The following is a 27,955-nucleotide window of genomic DNA, read 5'->3' as shown; positions in this document are numbered from 1 at the left end:
TCTTTCCCGGCCCCCCGACACGCCGGAAGTAGCGCGTGGCCGCCTCCTAGAGCAGCCGGGTTTGGGCAGAAAACTGAGGTTTCCTTGGCCCCATCCCCCCGTTCCGCCCCTCGTGGCGGACCTTCAGCGATTCGTCTACGGTTTTGGATTTCCCGCGCACGAGGACCCTCCGCTCTCCGCGCCGACGTCACGAGGTCTTCTCACGTGACTCTCGTGGTGCTGGGAGAGGGGCGGGGGTTAGAAGGATTGGCTTTATTTACTTTTTTCCCCCTTGGGTCCTCTGAGGTGGTCGACGCATGCGCACGGCCCGCTTCGCCCGCAGCTCCTTGAGTTACACAAGTTCTGAGGTGAGGCTGGCCGTTGGAGCCACCACCCCAGATTCACGTATCTGGGCAGGGCTTCGTCGGTCCTATTATTATTATTATTATTATTATTATTATTATTATTATTATTATTATTATTATTATTATTATTATTATTACGGTCCTTCCAAGGCCCTGCAGGGAAGAGGCGCCGCTGCTCAGGGCGGGGCTGCTGCACCTTTTCGGACGTTTGTGGAGCGCCTGGGAAGAGGAAGCCTGAGGTGTGTAAAGGAGCGAGCGAGGGAGCAACCTGTCTGGGTCGCTTGTGGGAATTGCGGCCCGATGAGGCGCCTCGGAGAGGAATGGTGGAAATGGGAACCGAGGGGGGACGGGACTTGGGGTCATGCCATTCATTTAAGATGTTTTCTAGCATTTGGAGCCTGCCTGTTTGTTCCCCATCCCACCCTTTTTCTCGGGCTCAAAAGGAGAGGGAGGGAGGCGGGCGAAGTTAACTGAAGCACAAGTTCTTAAACCGAACAGGTAACAGTGAAGCCTGGAAAGTTTCCAGAATATATAATGAACGTCGGATCTCATCTATGTTCGCATTGCTCAGGGATACTACACACACACACACGTGTTACTGTAGCCGAGACGATTTTCCAGTTTAAATTAGCAGCGATCCCTAGGTTGATGTTTGTTTTGACCAGTGTTTATTTTCTTGGAGGTTACTCAAGGGTATGCAGTACTGGCACCTTTTAACCCCCCCCCCAAAAAAAATGTTAAATGTGTGGCACTCACAGTAACAACTTAATGGTGAGTACCTACACACACACACACACACACACACACACACACACACACACACACATATATATATATATATAGCACTGGCTTTGTCTCTTCTTAAGAAGACTGAGGAATATCCTTGACTTGCTTTCACACACACACACACACACACACACACACACACAGTTGGGTTGAAGTGTGAGGGTTTGTTTGAAGATGGTATACCTGCTTTGAGCTCCGTATCTAGAATGAAAGTCCAAATTGAGGTGTAGCCTGTTGGGTAAATGTTGACCGATGAATGCAGGTTCTGCACTGGGTGTGGCTCCTATGCTAGGATGGCAGTGGTGAACTGAAGGCTATGAGGTCTGTTTTATGTTTTCTTTGCAGAGATCACCAAGTCTCTTTAGGTATTGTCACAGAAAATCTCTTTGCGTGGCGCAATATACTGGTTCTGCACTAGTCTTTCCTGCTGTATCGTGTATATTTAAAAAAGAATAATATGAGTTATTACCCATCCTGCACCTCTAGGTCCTAGAGTGGGCAATGTTTAAAATACAGTATTAAAAACTTTTTAAAAAAATTAGAATCAAATATGCAAATTGTGAAGGACAGATAAGTGTCAGACACATTAAGCTGTGGCCAAATATCCTGTATTTTGATCCTGTGAATGACCCTGAGAGATTCAGATGAAGGATGGTATTTACATTTGATTAATAATAATAATAATAATAATAACAACAACAACTATAACTCCCCAAGTCTTTGGTAATATGTTCCTTCCCTTAATATGTTTTACATTTCTGCTATGAGAAACACTACATTTCTGCTATGAGAAACAATTGCCACACAAAGTAGTTACTTTATAGGATTATCATGTGTAATTCCCTACACATTTGGGGAGCATATTCCGAGGGAAGCCTGAGGATCAGTATAGCAAATCATTCACATCTTGAGCATATGCTTGAGTTGAAATGGATGGGCGTGTAGTTATTGTGTGACAACTAGCATATAGATGAAAAATGTAAGAGGTCTGCTGAATTAAACAGAAGCATCAGCATCCTGTGACCCAGACAAAAGCTTCTAGGAGGTCCACAAGTAGAGACTGTAGAAGGCAAAATCTTCCAAGTAACCACTGGCTGTGTTCAGATTTAATGCAAAATTGTATTATGTGCTAGAATCATAGAATCATAGAGTTGGAAGAGACCACAAGGGCCATCCAGTCCAACCTCCTGCCGAGCAGGAAACACCATCAAAGCATTCTTGACATATGCCTGTCAAGCCTCTGCTTAAAGACCTCCAAAGAAGGAGACTCCACCACACTCCTTGGTAGCAAATTCCACTGCCGAACAGCTCTTACTGTCAGGAAGTTCTTCCTAATGTTTAGGTGGAATCTTCTTTCCTGTAGTTTGAATCCATTGCTCCGTGTCCGCTTCTCTGGAGCAGCAGAAAACAACCTTTCTCCCTCCTCTATATGACATCCTTTTATATATTTGAACATGGCTATCATATCACCCCTTAACCTTCTCTTCTCCAGGCTAAACATACCCAGCTCCCTAAGCCATTCCTCATAAGGCATCGTTTACAGGCCTTTGACCATTTTGGTTGCCCTCTTCTGGACACGTTCCAGCTTGTCAGTATCCTTCTTGAACTGTGGTGCCCAGAACTGGACACAGTACTCCAGGTCTGACCAGAGCAGAATACAGTGGTACTATTACTTCCCTTGATCTAGATGCTATACTCCTATTGATGCAGCCCAGAATTGCATTGGCTTTTTTAGCTACTGCATCACACTGCTGACTCATGTCAAGTTTGTGGTCTACCAAGACTCCTAGATCCTTTTCACATGTACTGCTCTCAAGCCAGGTGTCACCCATCCTGTATTTGTTCCTTTCATTTTTTTTTTGCCCAAGTGTAGTACTTTACATTTCTCCTTGTTAAAATTCATCTTGTTTGCTTTGGCCCAGTTGTCCAATCTGTTAAGGTCATTTTGAAGTGTGATCCTGTCCTCTGGGGTATTAGCCACCCATCCCAATTTGGTGTCATCTGCAAACTTGCTCAGGATGCTCAACAATGCTAACCATTGTTAAGGCACTACACTAAAGTTGGAGCTTCCAGGCCTTTAGTGGCTGTGCCCAGGCTCTGGAACTTCCTTTTCAGGGAGACCTGTTTAGCTTTTTCATTACGGGTTTCCAGCAAAGATTGTCCTGTTCATGTAGGTGTTTAGCTTGCCAGTTTGATTACTTTGCTGTCCTACATTACTGATGTTTTATCTTAACAACTTTGAGTTTTAGATGGCTGCTGTTTTTTATCTTTTTCCATGAGGTGGTTTTGTTGTATATTATAGTGATATATTAGCTTTCCTAAATATTAGATAGGGAAAGGCTGAATTTTTGTTATAATACGTTTATCTGATAAACCATGGTTTTGACCCACTTGTCTGGTTGTGTTTTGCATCTTCTCAGTGCTTAGCTCTGCTCAGTGCTTAGCTTAGTAACTGCTATCCATAGTTCTTCGGCCTCTTGAGGTATAGTTTCCATCACTGAGATGGAGCATTGTGGGTTTGACAGTTGTCTGTGAATTCAGACATAACAGCAAACCATAGCACAGGCTCTGTTTTCAGTGCCTAGTTTCTTGGCCCTCAAACAGTGGATTGTGAGCTCTATTCTCTTGTAGTTCCATTTTCTAGACAAATGTGATGGTGTGTGTGTTTACTGCATTTGTTTATTTAAGAAACAATTGCTTGTGCAGAAGTAATAATAGTATTGTTTGGAGTACACTGTATGACTGTACCCTAGCATCCACCAGGTCCTGTTTCTGAGCATTCTTGAGACATCTAGTTGGCTTCAAAGGAATTCTGGTTCAACTCAGCATGGTTGTGTTTATGTTCGTATTGTAAATAAGGGTGCCATTAGCATCTGGAATGGACTGGAGTCCCAAGTTCTGATTCAGTTGTTCAGGTCTACTAGACTTCTTATTGACTTTAGAAAATAAATTGTGTGGGTTTGCAGATCTAAACACATAGGTCTTCCAAGTTCCATGAACGAGGATGTTGGTTTTTTTCTCACAAGATTGCAGCTTTACTAAAATGAAATATTACAGAGCCTTTAGCAGGAGCAGTACATGTGTTCTTTCTTGTTTCACTATACAGGGGGAAAGAAGAGATCTGAGATAACAAGGTCCCTACTTTAAAACTTTTTTTAACACTGAGCAAAAATTAAATTTTGAATGAAAGGCCATCTTTGATATGAAATACAATTTTCTAAGATTTCAACCCCTCCCCTCTTTTACATTTAGCATAAGCCGTACTATTTATTTCCTATTTTGCTGAAAGCACATGCTCAACTTTAAACCTGTACAGGTAAGGGGCACATTGACATTTGCTAGCAAGTCAATGGAAACATCAAAGAATCTTGAACACCTTAAGGACAAATAACTTTATTGTGGTATAAACTTTCATGGGCTGGAGCCCATGGTTGTTACTGGCACCAAGTCAATACATATCTGTTTACCCAGGCATTTTAAATTGCTCTGACTGCCTTCCTTGCTTTTATAGTTATTGTTGCCTCTCAGTTTTATGGTTAGTAACAATGTGTGATGTTTTATAATATTGTGCTGGTTGTTGTGGATTGCCTTGAAATCCATCAAGCTGAAGGGCTGTTTAAATTTTGTAAAAAAAATATATCATTATCCTGGCAATCAAAAAATGTTTGTCTCAACTTTAGTTCAGTCCTAAAGGTAAAGGACCCCTGACCATTAGGTCCAGTCGTGACCGACTCTGGGGTTGCGCGCTCATCTCGCATTATTGGCCGAGGGAGCCGGCGTATAGCTTCCATGTGGCCAGCATGACAAAGCCGCTTCTGGCAAACCAGAGCGGCACATGGAAACGCCGTTTACCTTCTCGCTGTAGTGGTTCCTATTTATCTACTTGCATTTTGACGTGCTTTCGAACTGCTAGGTTGGCAGGAGCTGGGACCAAGCAACGGGAGCTCACCCCGTCACAGGGATTCGAACCGCCGACCTTCTGATCAGCAAGCCCTAGGCTCAGTGGTTTAACCCACAGCGCCACCTGGGTCCCAGTTCAGTCCTACTATGTCTAAAAGAGCTTGAATGCATGGTTTAGTGTGCCCCATTATAAAGTCTGAGAATCCTTGGAATGACAAACTATTTAAAAAAGAGGCTTTTGGCCTACACCCAGACGTGTGATTTATCACATCACTCTTCGACAGTGTTGCTGTGAAGTACCAGAGTTTAGGTAACTTTATGTGTCTACAGTATAAGATAAGTGTCTTAAATATATTGATGCAATTGTATATATACACTTACCTGGAAATGTCACATTGAAGTCAGTGGGACTTACTTCTGAGTAGTACCTGCAGACTGCACTGCTGTGGCATCAACTTTTGTAAACGAGCTCATTTCACTAAATGCATGATGTTTTATCCTTGGTTGGTAGGTGTATATGTACATGTACAGCTGATTGGTACACCTATTGAGCAAGTTAAATGTGTGCACTTACCTAGTTATTATTTTTGCTTTGTGAGCGTGACTGCAATCCATCTTGCACATGAATGCTTTTTATGTACATGGTAGTTTATCTGTGAATGATTAAGCTGCTGCTTAGTTCTGCTATTGACTTGCCAGTAGAGAAACCTTATTCTTTTCTGCTCTGGAAGGTGCATGTCTACCCAAGATACCCATAGTCATGATTTATTGAATACTGTTGGGCCACAATCCTGCTTCCGTGGGCTGTGCTTAAATCTCTGTTGGATTTGGACCGTGAGCTGTTAAAATGACCCCAGTGTTAAGTAAACTTGTTGCTTGCTTCCCATCCAGTGAGGCAGATGGCAGCGCAATGTGTAACAAAGGTGGAGCTAACCATCTCTTGTAGCAACCTCCTGGATAAAGATGTCGGCTCCAAGTCAGACCCATTGTGTGTGCTGCTTCAGCACACCAGTGGACAACAGTGGTATGAGGTATGTTGATACTTAATTAAATATTTCTAATAAAGTTTCTTTTCTGGCTACTAGCTCTTTGTTTTAATTTGTTCTTTAGAAACATCAAATTATGGGATGTAAAAGTGAGTTTTATTTCTTTGAAACATCATGTGCTGAACTCACACACACACACACCCCAATGTCTTATATGCAGGTTGATCGCACAGAAAGAATCAAGAACTGTTTGGACCCCAAGTTTTCCAAGAGATTCCTAATTGATTACTATTTTGAGCTGGTGCAGAAACTCAAATTTGGGATTTTTGACATTGACAATACAACTGTTGATCTGAGTGATGATGACTTCTTAGGAGAAATTGAATGCACACTGGGGCAGGTAGGTGTAAATAACTCATGGATAATCTATCACTTTCAGAGAGTTTTCTTGGTTGCTTCATTTACAGTTCATTTGGTTCTGTCCTGGGAAATGCCATTTGACCTGAAACCTCATTCCTTCTGGTATAGTTCCTTCACCTAGCAAAACCAGGAAAAGGTCAAAGCCAGAACAATAGCATGTTGCAGGTTCTCATTTTGTAAGTTCTGCTTTTCAATAAGAATTGAAATAGTAAATTGTCTTCCTTTTATAGGCAGTTTATCTAATGTTATGTCAAATGCTATTGTTACAAGAACTACCATAATCTCTGTGGTTTATCATTCCTTGTTGCCACATTCCTATGGATAACTGATTCCCTGAACATAAAATCAGATTTGTGTAAACCACTTTCCTGTTACAGGTAAATTGGGAAACCAGTCAGATTCTGGCTACTTAACCAAGATCCTCCATTTTCTAGTTACGATGTAACTGGTAACTGGTTTAAACAAACCATGATAGAAGTAACAAAGGGGAGGAGTGACTGTGTGAGCAATTTGTAGCTTAAGAGTCCATATGTATAAAATTATTATATGTGCAAAAGCAGTAAAAAAATGGTTAAAAACAAACTGTTTCCTTATGCTCTGCCTTGATTGCTGAGATCTGTTGAAGGGGCACCTTTGGTGGTTCCCAGACATTCAGCTGGCCTTTACCAGGGGCTAAACCTTTAGCTCAGGCATAGGCCCTCCAGATGTTTTTGGCCTACAACTCCCATGATCCCTAGCTAAAAAGACCAGTGGTCAGGGATGATGAGAATTGTAGTCCCAAAACATCTGGAGCGCCGAATTTGCCTATGCCTGCTTTAGTTTGACAAGCCCTGCCCCGTGAAGTCCTTCTCAACAGAGGTTCAAAATGAGCCATTCCTACTTATTTTTAAATGTCCTCTATTCTTATTATTGAGACAGACTTTTTAACCCTGAGACTCTTCACCAACCAGATCTTAATAATGTGTTTTGTGTTTTTATTGAAATACTGTACTTTTAGTTTATACTATGCTTTTTGATATTTTATATGAACTTGTGGTTTATAAAAATATGTAAAAATAAAAATTAATGCATGGGTCGATGCCAATTCTCAGTTAAATAAACCATAGCATATTACTCAAATAATTGCATCTGAACTGGCCTGTTGTGTTACTGTTTTTCTAGTCATCTGCTAACAGCTTTGAATAGGTCATCATTTATGGAATTGTGTAGACAAGGTAAATTCTTAATCTGTTGAGTTTCTGGATGTTTCTGTATTTTTACAGATTGTTTCTAGCAAAACACTCACCCGGCCACTACTGTTGAAAAATGGCAGACCTGCAGGAAAAGGAAAAATAACGGTATGAAAACACAATTGGTTTTTTTCCTTCTGGTATTTCTCTGTGGATGAAGATTTTGATGACCCAGGAAAACATGAATTTAGTCAAAACAAAATTTAAGTGTGCTGAAATTCTGTGAAAATTAATGAGATGCAGGTTGGGATCCTATGCACTTTCTAGGAAATAAGTGAATTGATTAAGACCTGTTTTAATTGTTTTAGTTTTTTCTGGATTATTTATACATTTTTCACTTTAATTTTCATTGCTGGAAGGCAGGGGCTAGTTTTAATTTACAAACCAATTACATGCCTAGTTCTGCATCTTTTTGATTTTGTATCTCAAACAGCAGCTTCACATGCCACCTGGAGAAATTGAAAGCTGACTGGAATTTTTCAAGGCAGGTTGTTCATGGCATTATGAGTCTGTTGTGGCCAACCCTTTAATGTTCTAAAATGGGAGAAAGGAACATCTTCTTATTGCTGTAAAACTGTATTCTTTTTTTAGAGCTGTGAACATGTTCTTACTGCTTTTGAAAATAATAGAAATATAATAGAAATATAAATTTTACTTCTCACAAAACACACTCCATTTGTCATATGTTTCATTCTACTGTCCATAAAAGAACTCTGACATACTTTAGAATGCAGTATCTTATCATGGTGAATGTTGTCTTTGTGTGCTTACTTAGATTACTGCTGAAGAAGTAAAGGATAATCGGGTGGTCATGTTTGAAGTTGAAGCAAGGAAATTGGACAACAAGGTACTTCAAGGTTGCAATTCTATACACGTTTATCTGGGGCTAAATCATATTTAGCAATGGGTAAAATCCAACTTTGTCCTCCTACGAAGTGGAATTGACTTGTTTGTGCAACAGGATTTGCCGTTTCTCTACTTTTTCCTGCAACCCCTGAGCACCCCCCCCCCCAAACCTGCACTGGATGGTTTCATGACCCTGGAGAGCAGATGGGGGGGGGGTACAGGGGAGAGGAAAGGGATGTTGGATGTTGCCCCATGGGATTGACTTGTAAGCAGACCAACATAGAATTTAGCTCACAGTGTTTGTTTCTTTAATTCACAGCTAATGAAGAACTTTTTAGTTTTATGCTGGAACACTTGAGAAATGTATGGAAATATTAAAAGATGACCTTTGGATTTGGGCAATTTTGTAGTGACACGGAATAACTTAAAAAGTTTAATCTGTTGAACAAATGAACCCAGTGGTTCCCTTATGTGCTCTGCTTTAATGAGTCCCCTTTGTGAAAACCACTGCAGCTTAAACTGGCAAGCTATATTTTTCATGAGCACTCACAATCAGAATTGTAAAGCTGGATGCGACTGGCTTTGTAGGCCTGATTTTAGTTGGCTTGTGCAAACTGTAACCTGCTGGTTCACAAGTCAGGGCAAACTGTGGTTTCCATGCAAACAGAATTAAAATAGAGTGTGTGAGGAAGGGAAGAAAGAGCACACAAGCATGCTACATCATGATTCAGCTGTGATGTGAACCAACCAAAAGAGGAGTTCAGGTTGTGCTGTTGTGCTGTGGTATCTGGCTTGAACTTCATAAAAACTGAAATATACCTTCAGATTTGGAGACGAAGCACTTGCATTTTATGTGGTTCCCATTGATATTTAAATAAACAACTTTGCATTTAGTCCACTTTGTCATAGATTGCTGAACTTTCTGTCTTTGGTAGTATGCTAGCAAGATGAAACCACAAATTTCTAAACTGTGTGTTTCATAGTATTTTACATTGAACAAATAGTTTGCAGCACCCGGCATCTGAAAAAAATGTAACTGAAATATTTGTGCAGTTAATGTAGTTGATACACCATACACACAGCTTTGCTATATGTGGCTTCATTTTGCTCTTCCACACTTCTATTTCCAGACTTGTATTACTTAATGCTTTTGCTTCTCTCCTTGTTGCCATTTCTGGTGATTATGGCTATTTTTGTGAGAGGGAGAACGAGAGAGAGAGAACTTCTCCAGAAATATTAACCACTACCATTGTTCTGACTGGAGTTGCAAAGACTTGCATTCACTGAATTTTCCAAGGAAGGATTGATAATCTGAATGCAACCATGCATGAGCTATGTTTGCAGCGCTGGTGGAAAAGAGGAGGAAGTGAACTGCATTTTTGTACTTGGCATATAGGTGGTGTCTGTTTTGAACAGGAAGTAATGTAGTATGAAGTTTATTTAATGGACTTTTGCCCCATTATTTAGCTGAAAAAACTCCAAAGCAGCTTATGAATGTTAGTAGTAAAATAGTCCAGGCGCTCAGTTTTACAAAAGTCTTGACTTACAAGGAAAAAGGGAGGAAGAAAAAACAAGTTGAGGCATCAGTTATTAAAGTTACTGTTTTTATAATGACCAGCCAGGATGGCAGCAATTCAGTTAGCTTAATGGAATGGTTTCTGTTAGGTGACAGTTGAAGGCAGCGCCAGGGGCAGGTGCACTCTCTACAAAACCAATGGAATTAGTTTTCTACTTTCTGCTCTGCAGCTTGATGTTTGCAAAACAACAACAACAACAACAACAACTCTAAAGACAATTTTGAAGCAATAGCCTGTGTTTTAATTGCAGGATTTCTTTGGAAAATCTGATCCTTATTTGGAGTTCCACAAGCAGACTTCTGACGGAAGCTGGGTGATGGTGCACAGAACAGAAGTAAGGTGGTTCTCATTCTTTTACAAAGTGGGCTGATTTGACTCATTGCCTATTTTAATACCTTTAGTTCTGTTTTTGTGAGGTACTACTGGTTTCTATAACTATAGCACTTTCAGAATGAAATTTGCATCCTACATATGGGAGGCTCCAAGGATAGGATTAGGGATAGTTGTTTGAACAGCCAAAGTTATAAAAAGATGGTTAATACAAAAAACCACAACCGTAATAATATTTTTAACCATTATTATTTTGTACTTATTTAGGTTATTAAGAATAACTTGAATCCCGTCTGGAGGCCATTTAAAATCTCTCTCAACTCTTTGTGTTACGGAGATATGGATAAAACGATCAAGGTAATGTATAAAGGATGAGGAGGTAGAATGAGTATTTAAAAACTAAATGCGAGGCCTGGTTCACATGACACACTTTAGCCCAAACATTGTATATTCTTGGCTACAGTCCATGGTTAGTGAGGAGACTGCTTAAACTCAAGTCTTGGTTCAGATAACATGGCAAGTCTAACCTTGCCTTAGCTCAGTCCCAGCAAAAAAAGTTTGGAGAGGAGCAGAGCAGCTATGGGCATTCTTGCTAAGTCAACATTTGGCTTAGCATGTCATGTGAACAGACTCAAAAACTATTTGTTAAAAATCTATTCAGGGCCGGATTCAGCTACCCAGTCCCTCCAGTGGAAGATAGCACAATGACTTCTGATAGAACAACAGAGCCTTTTCCACCCTCTCTTCTCTTGCTGTGCCCCCAGGCCTCTCCCAAATCTGCTCTGGAGGGTCAGGAAAAAAACCCAGAACAGGATACAGGGAGAGGAGAGGGAAAACCATTCTGTCAGGCAAGCAGAAATACTTGTGCTGATAGAATGATTCCCCATGTTGAATTCCACCCTCAGTATTTGCAATTACAGTTTTGTGGGTTATATGGGCTACAAGTGAGCTGTTGGTGTTGAATAGGATAAGCAATACGATCCTTTTCTGAAAGTGTAGAGGTTTGTTGGCAGTAGCAGAAATAGCAGCTACTGGGTGTTTGAATACCGTGATGTGGAGAGAATATACTTGAGCTGTTAAATGGGACTTCCTTTTTTTAGTTTTATACACTTTGTATACAGTTAACATGCTTCTCTATAAAGAAGAAATATCTTACTGGACTACAGAATTCTATAGGATGGGTGTGGCGCCTGTAAAGTAAATTGTGTAACTAAGCTTTTAACTAAGCTTTAACTACGTAATTGTTTAACCAAGCTCACACAGGAGAGCCAGTGTGGTATAGTGGTTGAGAGCTGTAGACTCGTAATCTGGTGAACCGGGTTCACGTCTCCCCTCCTCCACATGCAGCTGCTGGGTGACTTTGGGCTAGTCACACTTCTCTGAAGTCTCTCAGCCCCACTCACCTCACAGAGCGTTTGTTGTGGGGGAGGAAGGGAAAGGAGAATGTTAGCCGCTTTGAGACTCCTTCGGGCAGTGATAAAGCGGGATATCAAATCCAAACTCTTCTTCGCTTCTTTAAGAAGCATTCTTAAAGCTGTGTTTTACCCAGCGTTCATAGCGTCAGGAAATCTAGTGTTAGGGCTGTGCTTGTAACCCAAAAGTCGCCTAATAATACTTTAAGCTGTAGTTTGTCCTTGTTTGTTTGCCTTTATTATGATAATCTTTTCCTCTCTTTAACTTGAATTGATGAAGGGTGTTTTCTTCAGCTCATTAATGCTCATTTGATCATGACTTAGTAGCTAGCCCCACAGCAATCCTGTAGAGTCACCTGATCTCAAGCCCTGCTGGTCTTCTAAAAGGTGTGCATGTCTGGAGTGTAGCTGATGCACTTTGCCCCCTACCCCACCTCCACCCCGCCTTCCACTTGCCATCCTGGGTGCATATCAGGGACATAGAAAGACTTTGGATCCAAAGCCACATACAGAACCCCTTTTAATTCACCTTATCTGCTGCCATCAGTCTTTTCCACGTCACCTTGCAAAGTTACGCTTTTGGTCTCTATGCGCATAGAGAGGGTGATCTGTAAAACCCACTGGCCTCTTGGAACCCCCCCCCCCTCCAATCATTGTCATAATGATAAAAACTGCTAGTTTGTTTCTGTATGCTTCTATATGTAATTATTATGTTTTGTATTCTAATTCTGTAGCGAAGTAAATTTCAATCCCTGCTGGTTTATTTTTGCCCCTTCATGAGCTAAAATGTAGTTTTCTAATAAACTGTTTTAACTTTTTTGGTGCAAACGGAATACAGAAAAACCTCATATGCATGCAGGTCTGTGACATTGTAATCAAAATCTGGCCTGCCATGTTACATCTTCCTGAGGAAATAGAAAAAGTTGAAATAGAGTCTTGCAACCTTTTGGAAAGCAGTTTAAAATGAAATTACTTTGCTGTAATGAATAAGGGAAAACATTTTATACTGTAATGACTGATTAAACAATGCTTTAATACTTTATGCACACAGTGTCTTATGTAACTGGCTATTTCATTGTAGTAAGTAAAATCATTTTTCAAGCTCTACCCATCATAAATGCCTTTCTCTGTGTTAAAATGGCTGTTTGTGTATTCAGTTATAATACACAAACAACTTGCTTTGATATCTCATTACTTTCCCCCCTGAAGTGTGTGTGTTGAAGTGAGTCATTGAAGGCTTCTCTTACTAGGAGCAGGCATGTAGTCATTCATTAGTTCTGTTTTGGATGGGAAATGTGAATATCTCACAAAAACAAGAGCAAGTTTGAGACGGCTGAATCAACTGTTAGTATATTGGGTTAAACATCAACTTCTTAATAAGATGAAATATAGCTATGGTAATGCAAAATTTGGCAATGTTCTTAAGAGTTCATACTAAAAGATAAGTTTTTTGTCTTATTCCTACGCTTTAATTCAGCTTTACTAATTCTCTGTGCTGTCATTACATGAAAATCTGTTTCCACAAATTCTCCTTGGTCATAGTAGTGTTTGCATGCTGTTTGCACTGATGGAGAGTGCATGTGCATGTGTGTAAACCTAATACGGCGATGCTCTTGCCATACTTGAGTAGGAGTGGCAATAGGCCCAAGGAACATCAGTGTGAGGTATAATTAAAAGTAACTAGAATTGTTTAAAATAAATGTGAAATACACATTGTACACATAAGTGGCATTTGAAGTTGGAGCCATAAAACAATTACAGTATTATGCATGCTTCGTATTTTCAGTGAAACTACAGTTATGTCTCTGTAGGTCACTGTTGCTGCATTTTAGCCTTGCCTGCCTAATTACCTTGGGACTGATATTCAGAAGTGGCAAAAGCCTGAAGCACATGATTTCTTCTCTTTTGCTCTGTTAAATTACATGGTGTCAGTGCTGTAACCACAATATACTGGGTTAACAAAGAATGCTTCCTTTTTAGGTTGAGTGCTATGATTATGACAGTGATGGGTCCCATGATCTCATAGGGATCTTTCAGACCACACTATCAAAACTGAAGGAAGCATCACGACATTCACCAGTAAGTTCTTTTACTTTCTCCCCTACCTCACTGGTATCCTTAGGTAAGCCACTTTCTCTTCTATACAGGCCCTTCCTTATTTATTACAGAGTTTTAATGCCTGGCCTTCCTTCAGATCTGAGTACTGTATTAGACGGATTACAGCAAAACATACAGCTTTAATAATATATGTAAAAGGTCCATATTTGTGACTGATGACTTTTCTCCGAAACCGCTTGACCAATTGCGTTCAAATTTGGACACAACGTTCCAGTCCAATATGTGAGTGTTTGCATAAACAGTTGTGACACCTGTCACAGGTAAAAATATCATTTTGTGAAAAAATAATAGCGTCCTCCAGTGGACATCAAAGGGACAGACTCCACACACCCTTCCTCCTCCTCCACCTTGCCTCGCCACGCCCCCTACTACTACTACTACTCCTACCTCACCAGGCCGGACCCCTCCACCACCGCCGATGCCGCCTCCACAGCCAGGCCGCGCCTTGAGAACCAGGCCATACCCCGAAGCCACCTCTGCTACCTCCCCGAAAACCAGCCCAGACCCCAAAGCTGCCTCTGCCGACTCCTCTGTCAGCACGAGAGGCAGACAGGCTGGGCCCTGCCGCCGCCCATGCCACCTCGAGAGCCAGGCCGGGCCTCAAGAGCCATCCCACGCTCCAAAGCCGCTTCTGCCGACGGCACGAAAGGCAGTCCGGACCCCTCCACCACCGCCACCACTGCCAACTCCGCCTCGACAGCCAGGCCGGGCCTCGAAAGCCACTCCAGGCCCCCAACCCACCTCCACCACCTCCTCCAATGGCACGAGAGACAGCCCGGGCCCCGCAGCTCCCACACCATCACCGCAAACACCGCGAGAGGAAGGGCAGGCCTCTCCTCTCCTCACCTCCCACCACCCACAGTCTCCACAACTGTGCCACCTCTCCCCTCCTGCTTGGCAGGGGGTTGGACTGGATGGCCCTCGTGGTCTCTTCCAACTCTATGATTCTCCCCAACTGGGATCCGCCGCGGGAACCACACATAGCCTCCCCAAACTCTGGATACGGTATTTGAGGGGGAATCAGAGAGGGGTCGGGGCGGAGGGTCGCATCTTCCCCCTGTCCTGGGAAACGGGGGCCCTGACTGAGCCACAGCAACGCGTGGCTGGGTACACCTTGTTGTTGTTTAGTCGTTTAGTCGTGTCCGACTCTTTGTGACCCATGGAACCAGAGCACGCCAGGCACTCCTGTCTTGCACTGCCTCCCGCAGTTTGGTCAAACTCATGTTCGTAGCTTCGAGAACACTGTCCAACCATCTTGTCCTCTGTCGTCCCCTTCTCCTAGTGCCCTCAATCTTTCCCAACATCAGGGTCTTTTCCAGGGAGTCTTCTCTTCTCATGAGGTGGCCAAAGTATTGGAGCCTCAGCTTCACGATCTGTCCTTCCAGTGAGCACTCAGGGCTGATTTCCTTCAGAATGGAAAAAAACAACAATACTAGGTCTCAACTCCAAACTCCAATCTGTACCATCAGGTTTCACAGTCCTACCTGCTACACAAGGTGGCAGGACCATGAACAAGGACTCTCTTCAGTTGATCTTAAAGTTTAGGGTGGCAGCTATTGGGAAAGGTGTTCCATAAAATTTCTGTGCTCCAGGTTTAGTGTTTCATTGTAGTGCCTTCAGAATCATAGCGACATGATCCTATATGGTTGTATCTGATAACAACCAGGCTGCAGCAGTTGCAGCTTCTGAACAACTTTTAAGGGAAACTGCAAATCCACATTGCAGGAGTCTATATGGGAGATTAAGAGGGTGCATAATCCTAGGTCAAGCTATCTTCTGCATTATTACTGAAAGCACATGAAGTGCTTTGGGGATTTGGCAGATAGCCCTGTACAAAATGAAGAATTATCTAAGGTTTCTACTACTAATACATATGCTCTGTGCTTATGTTTTTTTAAGAAACAAATGTGATACTGAGCTGCAGTTACCATTGTTTCTTTTGATGAGCAACTCTTCCAGGGTGTGTTGTCTTGCTGACATAATTATTGGGTTTGGTATTTAGTAATACATGCACAGTTCCCTTCCCCTCTCTTTTAGCACAGCTTTAGGGAAGGAAACACAAGTTTTGGTTTGTTTTGAACTAACCACATAATTGTTATTAATGTCTGAACCTGAACAAACTATAGATCAACTATGTATTGAAGTTGACTTGCTTTCCTAAAGCATACTTAAGAATAAACATGGGTTGACACAGCAACAAACTCTGACTGGTAGACAAGAAGCTTCTGCTTACTTCCTTGCAGCTCTGCTGGAGAGAAAGTGGGGAGCTCACAAGCTGTTTTTTCGTAACACTAAGCCATTCCTTGCTGCAAATAGACCAAATCTAGAAGTGACATAATGTAATATTGCTAAAGGGTCCCAGCCTACTTCAAGTTCTGTAAGCTTTGAACTAAGTATGCTTAGGATATCACTCTTAATATGTGCAATTTTTGCCCTGCTGCTGTTTTGTAGGCTGAATTTGAATGCATCAATGAGAAGAAGAGGCAAAAGAAGAAAAGCTACAGAAATTCAGGGATTGTGAGCGTTAAACATTGTGAGGTTAGCATCAAATGTTTTCTAATTCAATTAAGTTTACAGCAGTAATAATCACATTTGACATTGTATCATCCCAGCAGACAAGAATTTTCAGTGTGTGAAATACTTTTATTGCATTGTGCTTTGTATTGTGAACAACTGTGGTATCATTTAGAGGAAGAGCTGTGTATATATATATTTTTAAATGAAACCACTTGAGAAGTGTTTATCAGCATGCTCACACAAAAGCACACAGCCACTTCCTTTAGTGTGCTCAGTACTGGGCCAGTATCATATGCCCACCTATTCCCTCCCTCTTCACTCAGTCAAGAAATACAAGCTCTGAGTGCACTGTATGTGTGAGTATACACTCTCTGTAATGCTCTGTAGTGCTGAACCAAACAAATTAATTGCCTTATCCTAATAGGTGTATGTTCCTGAGTGCATCACTGAGAACTTTAATGATTTTTTTGCAGATTATAATGGAGTGTACTTTCCTTGACTACATCATGGGAGGGTGCCAGCTGAATTTTACTGTAAGTAAGCTGTAGCCCAGCTCTTTTAAGTGAAGAAAGGGGACCAAATTCACTTGAGAATAATCTTGTGGGGTTGTCACACCAGAACCAAAGACTGGATTATAATAAAGATCCTAACCAGAACTAGCTGTGATTCGAACCGTTGGCCTGAAAGCTACTAAGCACTGTGGGTAAGGAAGCATATATAATGTGCATGGTGTGGAATATGTTGGTGCTTCCCTCCTAATGGGGGAGGGAAGTTGAGGGATAGGAGGCTTGCAGTCAAGGAGGATCTGTACTTTAGAAAAGTAAAAAAAGAATACCTGATTTGTGTGAAAACTATTGGTTAGGATCAGGAGTTGCTGTAAATCCCCGCAGGAGCTAGAGCAGGAGTGAGCAACTCTTGTTGTTGTTTAGTTGTGTCCGATTCCTCGTGACTCCATGGACCAGAGCACACCAGGCACTCCTGTCTTCCACTGCCTCCCACAGTTTGGTCAAACTCATGTTGGTAGCTTTGGGAACACTGTCCAGCTCTCATCCCCCCTTTCCTATTTTATCATCACAACAACTTTGTGAGAAAGATTAGCCTAGGAAGGTGCTCCCAGTAATTCAGGTTTAGAAGAGTGGCTGGAGGGAAGACTTACCCAGTCAATTGAGTAATCGAGATTTGTGCCATAGTAATCATGCTTCACCCAGCTTGGTCCATTCTATGCTTGTTTTGTTAGTTCAACAGCAAAACTAAAACTAAGTAAATTGCATGCTTCCTCAGCCTTGATGTCTCTTAGGTTCTCCCTGCACAACCCAGTTTTTCAAGGAGTTGTTGTTAAGATTATGAATATTATTTTGCCCTTCACCCTGAAGTCCCAGGGCAGGTTACAACAGTTTAAAATACAACATTAAATACAATTTTAAACAACTTAGGATCAGAAAAATTGGGCGGGTCCTAAAAATACAGCAGTGCTAGTACAATTCTGAGCAGAAAGTAATATTCACATCAGTGATGTCTGTACCTTTTGACAGGTTGGCATTGACTTTACTGGCTCAAATGGAGATCCTCGCTCTCCAGATTCCCTACATTACATCAGCCCTAATGGTGTGAATGAATACCTGAATGCCATTTGGTCTGTTGGGATGGTCATTCAGGACTACGATACGTAAGTTTCTCTGCTAGTCTTGTTCTCAATATGCTTTTGTATATTAAAATTAAAGCACACACATTTAGAATACTGTAACTCAGAACTTGTGAGACCATACTCACACACATACACACACACACCGCCTCCCCCCCCCCCAAAAAAAAAATCTGCTAATTTTTCTCCCCAACTTGTCTAATCCAGAAAGGTGGAGTTCTGTTTTCTTTTTGTCCTGACTTTGTTAAGCAATGTAGATGTGTTAGAACAGAATGTGTCTCATTAGTATATTCTCCTGGTGAAGGGAAGTGCAAATTTTGTCTAGACTTAGCAGTTCAGTTCTAGCATCTAATGAATTAGTATAGCACTAGATTAATTATGTTGACAACATATGAAGATTGTACTACAGGTCCTGCTCTGAATGGATTGTGTTTTATTTTGCAGATAGTTGATGGTACTGTTTCATCACATTTTATAAATCACCAGTGTAGCTGGCTGATTTATTTGGTTTCATCTTTCAGCTCACCTAGAAAGCCTTTCCAGAGGGTCAGGGGATCCCTCCTGGAAAAAGGGGGTCTGCTGGGAAGAGATGGGGATGGGAAATTTTCCCTCAGTGAACTTGTGTTCATGAAAGTGGCATTAGCATTTAATAGCAGTGCAAGCAAGAGATTGATGCTTTTATTTTGTGAAAGAATGTAGAACAGTGACTTGTTTATAATGGTTTGCTCTTAATTGCTTTTATAGAGATAAGATGTTCCCAGCTTTTGGGTTTGGAGCTCAGATTCCTCCCTCTTACCAGGTAAGGTGAAACAATTTTGTAAACTAACAAACAAACAAAACCTGCCTGATTAGATATGGACCTATAAAATAATTGGAACATCTTCCATATATTCACAGGTGTCACATGAGTTTCCATTAAGCTTTAACTCATCAAACCCATTCTGCAGTGGTAAGTTTGAAAAAATTTAAGTTAACGAATGTTAAAGAATGTCCTGGCATTTCTAGGTTTATTGTGGGTCATAGCAAGGTGACAATAGCTCAGTTTGTAGGTTTTTGAACTAGCACCATTATTTTTTAAAATTTGCTATCCTATATAATAATGTCCAAGATGTCCCTGCGTCCAAGCTGTCCCGTGTGTCCCTGGGTCACTGCGCATGTGCCCCAGGGATACAGGGATTGGACAGCAGAGACTGCGCGCGCGCGCACTCTCCCCCCACTCTGCCTCCTCCAACCGCCGCTCCCGCCGGACACCGCCTCACTGCAGGGCACGTCAGGAAAGCGAGGGTGGAGGCCGGCGAAGGCCTCCTCACAACCCTCCCTGGCCGTGAGGAGCGGCGGTTGGAGGAGGCGGGGGGGGAGAGTGCGCGCGTCCTTCCTGTCGGCGGCTGCGGGAGAGAAACGGAGGAGGAGAAAGCAGCGCTTTCTCCTCCTCCGTTCCTGTCCCCCTGCCGCCGACAGCAAGGACAGGTCCCAGGGTTCGGAGAAGCGCTGCGCAAGCGCTTCTCCGAACCCTGGGATGTCTGCTTCCTGTCGGCGGCTGCGGGAGAGGAACGGAGGAGGAGAAAGCAGCGCTTTCTCCTCCTCCGTTCCTGTCCCCTGCCGCCGACAGCAAGGACAGGTCCCAGGGTTCGGAGAAGCGCTGCGCAAGCGCTTCTCCGAACCCTGGGATGTCTGCTTCCTGTCGGCGGCTGCGGGAGAGGAACGGAGGAGGAGAAAGCAGCGCTTTCTCCTCCTCCGTTCCTGTCCCCCTGCCGCCGACAGCAAGGACAGGTCCCAGGGTTCGGAGAAGCGCTGCGCAAGCGCTTCTCCGAACCCTGGGATGTCTGCTTCCTGTCGGCGGCTGCGGGAGAGGAACGGAGGAGGAGAAAGCAGCGCTTTCTCCTCCTCCGTTCCTGTCCCCTGCCGCCGACAGCAAGGACAGGTCCCAGGGTTCGGAGAAGCGCTGCGCAAGCGCTTCTCCGAACCCTGGGATGTCTGCTTCCTGTCGGCGGCTGCGGGAGAGAAACGGAGGAGGAGAAAGCAGCGCTTTCTCCTCCTCCGTTCCTGTCCCCCTGCCGCCGACAGCAAGGACAGGTCCCAGGGTTCGGAGAAGCGCTGCGCAAGCGCTTCTCCGAACCCTGGGATGTCTGCTTCCTGTCGGCGGCTGCGGGAGAGGAACGGAGGAGGAGAAAGCAGCGCTTTCTCCTCCTCCGTTCCTGTCCCCTGCCGCCGACAGCAAGGACAGGTCCCAGGGTTCGGAGAAGCGCTGCGCAAGCGCTTCTCCGAACCCTGGGATGTCTGCTTCCTGTCGGCGGCTGCGGGAGAGAAACGGAGGAGGAGAAAGCAGCGCTTTCTCCTCCTCCGTTCCTGTCCCCCTGCCGCCGACAGCAAGGACAGGTCCCAGGGTTCGGAGAAGCGCTGCGCAAGCGCTTCTCCGAACCCTGGGATGTCTGCTTCCTGTCGGCGGCTGCGGGAGAGGAACGGAGGAGGAGAAAGCAGCGCTTTCTCCTCCTCCGTTCCTGTCCCCCTGCCGCCGACAGCAAGGACAGGTCCCAGGGTTCGGAGAAGCGCTGCGCAAGCGCTTCTCCGAACCCTGGGATGTCTGCTTCCTGTCGGCGGCTGCGGGAGAGAAACGGAGGAGGAGAAAGCAGCGCTTTCTCCTCCTCCGTTCCTGTCCCCCTGCCGTCGACAGCAAGGACAGGTCCCAGGGTTCGGAGAAGCGCTGCGCAAGCGCTTCTCTGAACCCTGGGATGTCTGCTTCCTGTCGGCGGCTGCGGGAGAGGAACGGAGCAGGAGAAAGCAGCGCTTTCTCCTCCTCCGTTCCTGTCCCCCTGCCATCGACAGCAAGGACAGGTCCCAGGGTTCGGAGAAGCGCTGCGCAAGCGCTTCTCTGAACCCTGGGATGTCTGCTTCCTGTCGGCGGCTGCGGGAGAGGAACGGAGGAGGAGAAAGCAGCGCTTTCTCCTCCTCCGTTCCTGTCCCCCTGCCACCGACAGCAAGGACAGGTCCCAGGGTTCGGAGACGCGCTGCGCAAGCGCTTCTCCGAACCCCAGGATTCTAGCGCCCGTTATTGAACGGGCTGAAAACCACTAGTATTTATATAAGACTCTCAGGGGCACACAATCATTAAATGCTAAAGTATAATATCCTAAAATGACAATATCACAAGTAACAACTTGTGGCCTAAAAATTCCCAGCAGAGAGAATAAAATCAGGTAACAAAAAAGTTACACAGCGCATAAACAGTAAACACATAAATGAGAGGCCTGGGTAGGTTACAATTTCTTCCCAAGTTTCATTCTGTCTAATTAGTACTTTTGGAAGAAAGAATTGAAATGAGAGTCTGTGTTTACTACCCACTGCAAGAACTTGAAGTTAATAGTAACGATATTCTCTCTGTGCTGCTATGTTTGAGGCCATACTTGCTAATCTGAAAGGAACCTCCTCTAAGAGAGGTACTGTCAGTTTAGTCTCAGAGACCCCAAAATCTTAATTACTGTCCTGTAAACCTCAGCATCCCCCACCCCCTGCCCCATCATCGCACTGTTGGAATCTTAAGTTTTATATGCTATTCTGCTAGCTAGGCCAATTACCCTTACATGCCTGAGATAAGCAGCAGTATGGGGCTGTGAATCTGACAAATCCTTCCATAAGGACACCCTTTTATTTATGTATCTACATATGCTTACTGAAGCTTCAGTACACTAGAGTGTCATTAAAGCTGTGGAAGAGATGCTAATATTGAAATGTAGTGAAGAATGTTTACTTCACTTCCCCAGGAATCCAAGGCATTGTGGATGCATACCGGGCCTGTCTTCCTCAAGTAAGATTGTATGGGCCCACCAACTTTTCTCCAATAATAAATCACGTGGCTAGGTTTGCTGCTGCAGCTACACAGCAAAAAACAGCTTCTGTAAGTCCTTCATAATTTCTAAATGGGCATGCTCTTACTCATCATTTATTGGAGGGCAATCCAACCCTGCTCCCCAGACATTGATGGTGGGGGAGATACCATGTAGTTGCCTACCTGCTCAGAGAGAGGAGCACTACTAATGTGGAGGTGGGGAGGGCAGCAAGCCCTGAAAAGGGGTGTTTGGGAGTGGTGCACCAGTGGCTTTGGAGCTAGTGGGTCCAAGCCCTGAGGATTCCCTAAGGGGCCAGACCCTTCATGCAGGGAGGGGAGGCTATATTGCCAAGCCTGATGCCAAGTGTGGTGTTGGCAGCAAGGATCTACTTTTGCACTCCTGGGTGACAAGCACAAAACTTGGCCATTTAACATGCGGGGACCCCTATGGAGGAAACTTAATTAAATGTTTTGTTGTGGAACTGAAGCTTCAACTTTAAGAGAGCTTCAGTTGTAGGCACTGGTTGGTGGGGTCAGATAATTATCTCCTGAGAGTTGATACACCCATAGAATTGGCCTGGGATTGTGTAAGAATTGTTCCCCTGATGAAGACTTTGAGCCCTGAATGAATCTCATTCTGCACCAACCTTTTCCTTTGACAAAAGGGTGCCTCTATATCAGTGCCACCTGCTACTGTATTTCAGGAGTTTATTTTTGGTCTCTGTTTAAACAAGATGTCCATTTGTTCAACAGCAATATTTTGTGCTCCTGATCATCACTGATGGGGTGATAACAGACCTTGATGAGACCAGATCTGCCATTGTGAACGCAGCCAAGCTTCCCATGTCCATTATAATTGTTGGTGTCGGAGGAGCTGATTTCAGTGCCATGGAATTCCTTGACAGTGACAGTGGGGCTCTGAGGTCTCTTTCAGGAGAGGCTGCTATTAGAGACATTGTTCAATTTGTGCCATTTCGACAGTTCCAGAATGTAAGTACTGTTTCTAATGACACCCTTAATGCTTGTTATAGCAGAATGATTCAGCCAAAATCTTGGAGTTCTGATGTGAGATCCAATAGCTTTGGCATTTTTAGTTTACAACGTTAACAAAAGATCCGTGTGACTGCAGTTCAAGAAGAGCTATGGAAATCTCCCAGAAAGCCAGTTGCTGCTAGTAAATACATGTGGATTATCTAAATCAGGCATCCCCAAACTTCAGCCCTCCAGATGTTTTGGACTACAATTCCTATCATCCCTGACCACTGGTCCTGTTAGCTAGGGATCATGGGAGTTGTAGGCCAAAACATCTGGAGGGCCGCAGTTTGGGGATGCCTGATCTAAATTATCTAAATACATGTGAATTATCTTATATACACACACAAACAAGTAGGGTCTGAAGCTTTGTGCATGATGAGATATAATGAGGAACAGGGAAGTAGAGGGGTTTTTTTATGACAGTGCTCTGGTAAAAAATGTCTACCACTTATAAACCAGTACAAAGTGCTCTGCTTGAGCATCTTGGACTGTGAGTTGGTTGAGAGGGAAAGAGGATGAGGAGGGGAAAGACGCTTCATGAACCAGTGTGGTGGCAGCTTTACATGTTCCTTCTTAGGTGGGACTGCACTGAGAGATTTATCAATGACCATTTCCTATGGCAGTGTGAAAGTGAAGAAACCTGAGGCCAGAGGGCCTCCTGGGTTGTGCTGTGATCTTCAGCTGATGGTTTGATTCAGATGTTTAGGAGACACCCAACTGCTGTATGTAGCCTGCATATGAACCAGATTGTTGCAGGACTGGCTGTGCAGCCTAGCAAGCTTTGCATAAAGACTTGGGACTTTCTGTATCTGTTGCCCCTCCTGTGAGCAAAATATTGAAAAACAAAAACAGGATGAGGGATTGTAATTCTGGTCTCAGTGAATGATTGTTTGGTCTAAACATGATACTGTTAGTAACAGTGGCTGAGAATCTACCCTATTACAGAAGAATTGAGTCATTTGGCTAGTGCATTTCATGGATAAAAGAATATTGTGTCCCAAAAGGAAGGGTATTTTCCATTTTTTAAATGTAAGAAAGGCTCCTATTACAATCAAATGATATGGAAGGCAAAGCTCATCAGTTACCCCAGAGTGAAATAAAAAGCATACATTTCCTCTTCCTATTCAGACACTGAGTCTATTGTGTAAATGTCATTTCACTTATAGCAATTTTATTTGTAGAGTAAAATTGGAAAGCAAAAATGCCTTTGCTTTCCAGAGAGCCCTTTTCTAAAGACCTGTTTGTGTGTGAAATCTCATAATAGGTTTTCTGCACATTTTATGCTCCATTTCCACTCCCTGCTGAAAAGCTGAAATTAGGGCATCAATGTTCCTTACTTTTCATTATTTGTTTAGGCAAACTGCCGTAGGGCAAGGAAGGGGGGGTGCCATACATTCTAATGTGCTGCCACTGTGGGTTGTACTTTAACTTGGTAGTTAATAGTTTGCCTCTATCTCTCTGCATATAACAGGATTCACTTACTATAAACAGGCTCCGTTTTTCCTAGTATCTCATGCTTGGAACTTGAGATGTCCTTGGAGGAGACGTTCAGGTTAAGTAATGCTTCAGGGAAAAGTTGGGGCTATATAGACTGGAAGAAATTACAGTCATTAACCAACCTCAGCAGCTTATTTTTTATGTCATGTTAACTGTCCTGGCTAGTGGCAGTTTTTATGGGCATTGTTGTTGTTGTTGTTTAGTCGTTTAGTCGTGTCCGACTCTTCGTGACCCCATGGGCATTACATAACGGTTATTCTCTCTGGATATTCTTATCTCAAGTTGATCTGATAACCATCTTGTAGATTATGAAAATTACATTAAGCCAGCCAGTTTTTATAGGTACGAGCTAGTCAAGTGGCTTAGGGGTTTCATAGTAAATGTTAATGAAATAATTAAATCCAGCATGTCGCTGGAAAGTAAACTTTCAGCTGACATTGTGTGGTGTGTGTTCAAGGAAATGGCTTTAAGTTGATCTTCCCAAATCAGCAGGGACTAGATTGTGTGCTTTCTTTGCTTGACTTCCGACATTCACTCTGTTTCTCCTTTGAATAAGGCTCCCAAAGAAGCGCTTGCTCAGAGTGTCCTGGCAGAGGTGCCTCAGCAAGTGGTGAACTACTTCAGCACATTCAAGCTCCAGCCTCCAAACAACCCTGCAGCAAAGCAAGATGGGAGCTGAGCAGGTGACCCTGAGTATCCAGTTCCTTATATGGGGAATGTCTTCACCACCTTCCTCTGCAGTGCCAACAGGCCAGGGTGGATAACAGGACCTTTTGATACAGCACATAAAATGTATAAACTGTTTAAGATACTCCTTTCTTTCTTTTTTTGTTTTGGCTCTCCAAAGATGCCATTTTGCTTTAACAATCAATTGCAAGTGAGACTGAAAACTTTATTTAGACTTAACAAAACTCTCAAACTATGTACATCTTCAGGAAGAACACGCCAGTTTGCTTTTTTGCAATGCCATCACCCCTTTGGCTGCTTATAGTGCCCAGGACAAAACACAGTGCACCTCCAGCTGCGGTTAGGTACAGGGCTTTAGTGCGCCTTTGAAAGCAGTGTGTTGTACCCATCTTGACTTCCTCCTTTAAGAGAGCCTTGGCTGCTCAAAGCTTGCATAAGCTTAATATAAAATGTTCAACCATTTGCAGAGAAGCATCAAGACCACGGCAGAGTGTAAAAATTCTGTCTTCACCCCCCCCCCAAATGACTAGTATGTTGTCTTTCTTGGCCATTTATGAACATTTGTATCATTATGAAATGGTGAAAAGTGAGTATAGAGTGGTACCTTGAAATGAGCTATAGTAAGACTTTCAGATGTAAATCATGTTGGTTGTTTTTCTAATCAAGCATCTCATGTTTATGCAATGTTGCCATCAGTTAGATATCTATGCAACACAGAGGATATAAATTTAACAAGGATTTCATTGACTGTATATCATATTACGAAGCTAGTTGACTTTTAGAGAATCTGACTAGAAAGTAATAGCATGTGACTTGTTGTGGACTAGGAAGCCCAGTATGTGCCAGTGAGGAAGGACTCTTCCTTGATAAAGTAATTTTCTCAATTTTATAGTTGTCTACAGAGAGAGGTGTATATGCTACTGAACCTGTATTCTTTTTTCACTTTAATTTTTTACGCTGTCTTGGTTTAGCTAGTTCTAGAATGCCTCTCACTTGTGCTAGATCACAGTTGGCCCAAAATGATTGAATTTGTGTTGCTGTTTTTCCCTTTTGCACAAGAATTAATTAGATTATTCTGTTCCGTCTTCAGGGCCCACTATTGCCTTTGGGGGATCACTTACTTTTTTACTAACTGCTAGAACAGGGGTCAGCAACCTAAGGCCGGAAGCGTCCGCGGAGGTCGTTTGACCAGCCCCTGAGCCTCCCCCGAACTGAGTTGCCCACTTGCACACTGCGCTAAACCAGTGCAGCACGGCACAAGAACTTGCTTCCGCTGTGCCAAAGATCGCGTCTGTGCAGACAGAGACACCGAAAATCACAGGCACAGGCACGATCTTACCCACAGAGGGATCTCCATGGGACCAATCCGGCCCAGGCAAGATAAACCTTGCTGACCCCTGTGCTAGTGTGAAATGGATTGGACTGAGGTGTCTGAAAATGATTGTGAATTGTGTAGTAAGAAAAAATGTGGGTCAGATCCACATCCTGTAAATGATTGCTCAGGGTCTAGATGCATATTATTCCTCTGAGGCTGCAACCATAAGCCTTCAGTCTCCATGTTTTGCCTTGTGATCATATTAAAACTCAAAGGTGCCAGGCTGATGTTTATTACTGGTATGTTCAATCAAATGTATCTACTCTGTGGATAATCAAAAGTAGTGGTGTAGTTGGAATTATCAGCTGTTGCTCTGATTGAATGTTTTATTCCTATAGAGGATAGACTACATTGAACTATCTCTTTTTCTCAGACCATTGATAACTTTTACTTTTTGTTATGTCGCCTTTTGCAAGTTTTTATATACTGTACATCATGGTTTGTCATGTACTGGATAGCAAAGCAAAACTGGATTCAGGGTTGTTTTGAAATTATTATTTAGTGGATTATAGCCAACCTTGTAGTGCCATTTTTAAAGTTCAGAAGTTTTGAGGATCACAGAATTGAAATACAGTTATTCTTCTTTCTCTATGTGAATCAAATGTCCACATAGCTGCAGCAAAGTCTGGAAAAACATCCCTGTCTACTTTCATCAATGGTTCACACATCTAATTTCAAAGTGAATGAGAAAACAGCATCTTATATGGGTGCCATTTCCCACATGCATTCCAGTTCATTCAGTGTCTGTTCTGTACTGTGTATTTCTCATCTCATAACAGCCTATCTTTAATAGCTACAGTGTGGCTTGAATCTGCCACGTTTATAATGGACTTCTGGACCTACTGAATTGTTCATCTTTTAATCAATAAATGGGGTGGGCCAGAACTCAGCATATATATTTAAAAAAATTCCAAAAGCAGCAACCCCAGAAATATTAACAATAGTTCCTTAATGTCACAGTTTATTTTTATCTCCTCCATTTGTCTCTTCAGCATGAGTTACGCATTGGCACCACCTTGTGGTGGAAGTTGATCATTAGCTGCTTTTGTAACAAAAGGAACCTACTTTTTTCCTGTATATTTTCAAAGCAAAATATAGCTTTATGAAGAAAGTATCTTACGGTGTATGGTATTTCTATGCACAACACTATTCCGTGTGTAATACAGGTTCTTGTATTTGAAGTTAGCTTCAGGTGTAACGTTATCTTAATGCCATATAACATAGTATATTAAACTCCATCTATGCCCCTCAGCAGTTCTAATGTCTTTTGTCATTTTTTAAAGCTCTGAATGTGCATTTGCTGATTATTGTGGCTTTCACAGAAAATAGAAACAATGTCCCTGCTTTGTACTTTTAAGAAATTAGCTAGTATGTACAGTGGTACCTCGGTTTATGAACACAATTGGTTCCGGAAGTCTGTTCATAAACTGA

General features: G+C 43.0%; 1 protein-coding gene across 2 annotated transcripts; it reads left to right on the top strand.

Moving 5' to 3' along the window:
- Nucleotides 1–15: 15 nt before the first annotated feature.
- CPNE3 (copine 3) lies at nt 16–27,775 on the top strand. Of its 2 annotated transcripts, XM_060277718.1 has the most exons (17): nt 16–347; nt 495–583; nt 5,922–6,061; nt 6,237–6,416; nt 7,699–7,773; nt 8,441–8,512; nt 10,339–10,422; nt 10,686–10,775; nt 13,811–13,909; nt 16,400–16,486; nt 16,939–16,998; nt 17,998–18,131; nt 18,852–18,906; nt 19,005–19,056; nt 21,866–21,999; nt 22,684–22,920; nt 25,019–27,775. In XM_060277718.1, exons 3-17 carry the CDS (start codon nt 5,930–5,932, stop codon nt 25,139–25,141), a joined length of 1,614 nt encoding a protein of 537 aa, XP_060133701.1. In that variant the 5' UTR covers nt 16–347; nt 495–583; nt 5,922–5,929; the 3' UTR covers nt 25,142–27,775. The 2 variants fall into 2 exon arrangements, with proteins under 2 accessions (XP_060133701.1, XP_034980440.1); XM_035124549.2 differs by lacking the exon at nt 495–583.
- The last annotated feature ends 180 nt before the right edge of the window (nt 27,776–27,955 follow it).

The sequence above is a fragment of the Zootoca vivipara genome, chromosome 8 (genome assembly GCF_963506605.1).
Source record: "Zootoca vivipara chromosome 8, rZooViv1.1, whole genome shotgun sequence".
NCBI lineage: Eukaryota > Metazoa > Chordata > Lepidosauria > Squamata > Lacertidae > Zootoca > Zootoca vivipara.
The sequence above is the reverse complement of the archived record's forward strand: the minus strand, read 5'-3'. Positions and strand labels throughout refer to the sequence as shown.

Coding starts and splice junctions, on each gene's coding strand:
- CPNE3 (XM_035124549.2), top strand. CDS start 5,930: ATGGCAGCGCAATGTGTAACAAAGGTGGAGCTAACCATCTCTTGTAGC. Junction 6,062..6,236: donor GTGGACAACAGTGGTATGAG/GTATGTTGATAC, acceptor TCTTATATGCAG/GTTGATCGCACAGAAAGAAT. Junction 19,057..21,865: donor ATCAAACCCATTCTGCAGTG/GTAAGTTTGAAA, acceptor TCACTTCCCCAG/GAATCCAAGGCATTGTGGAT.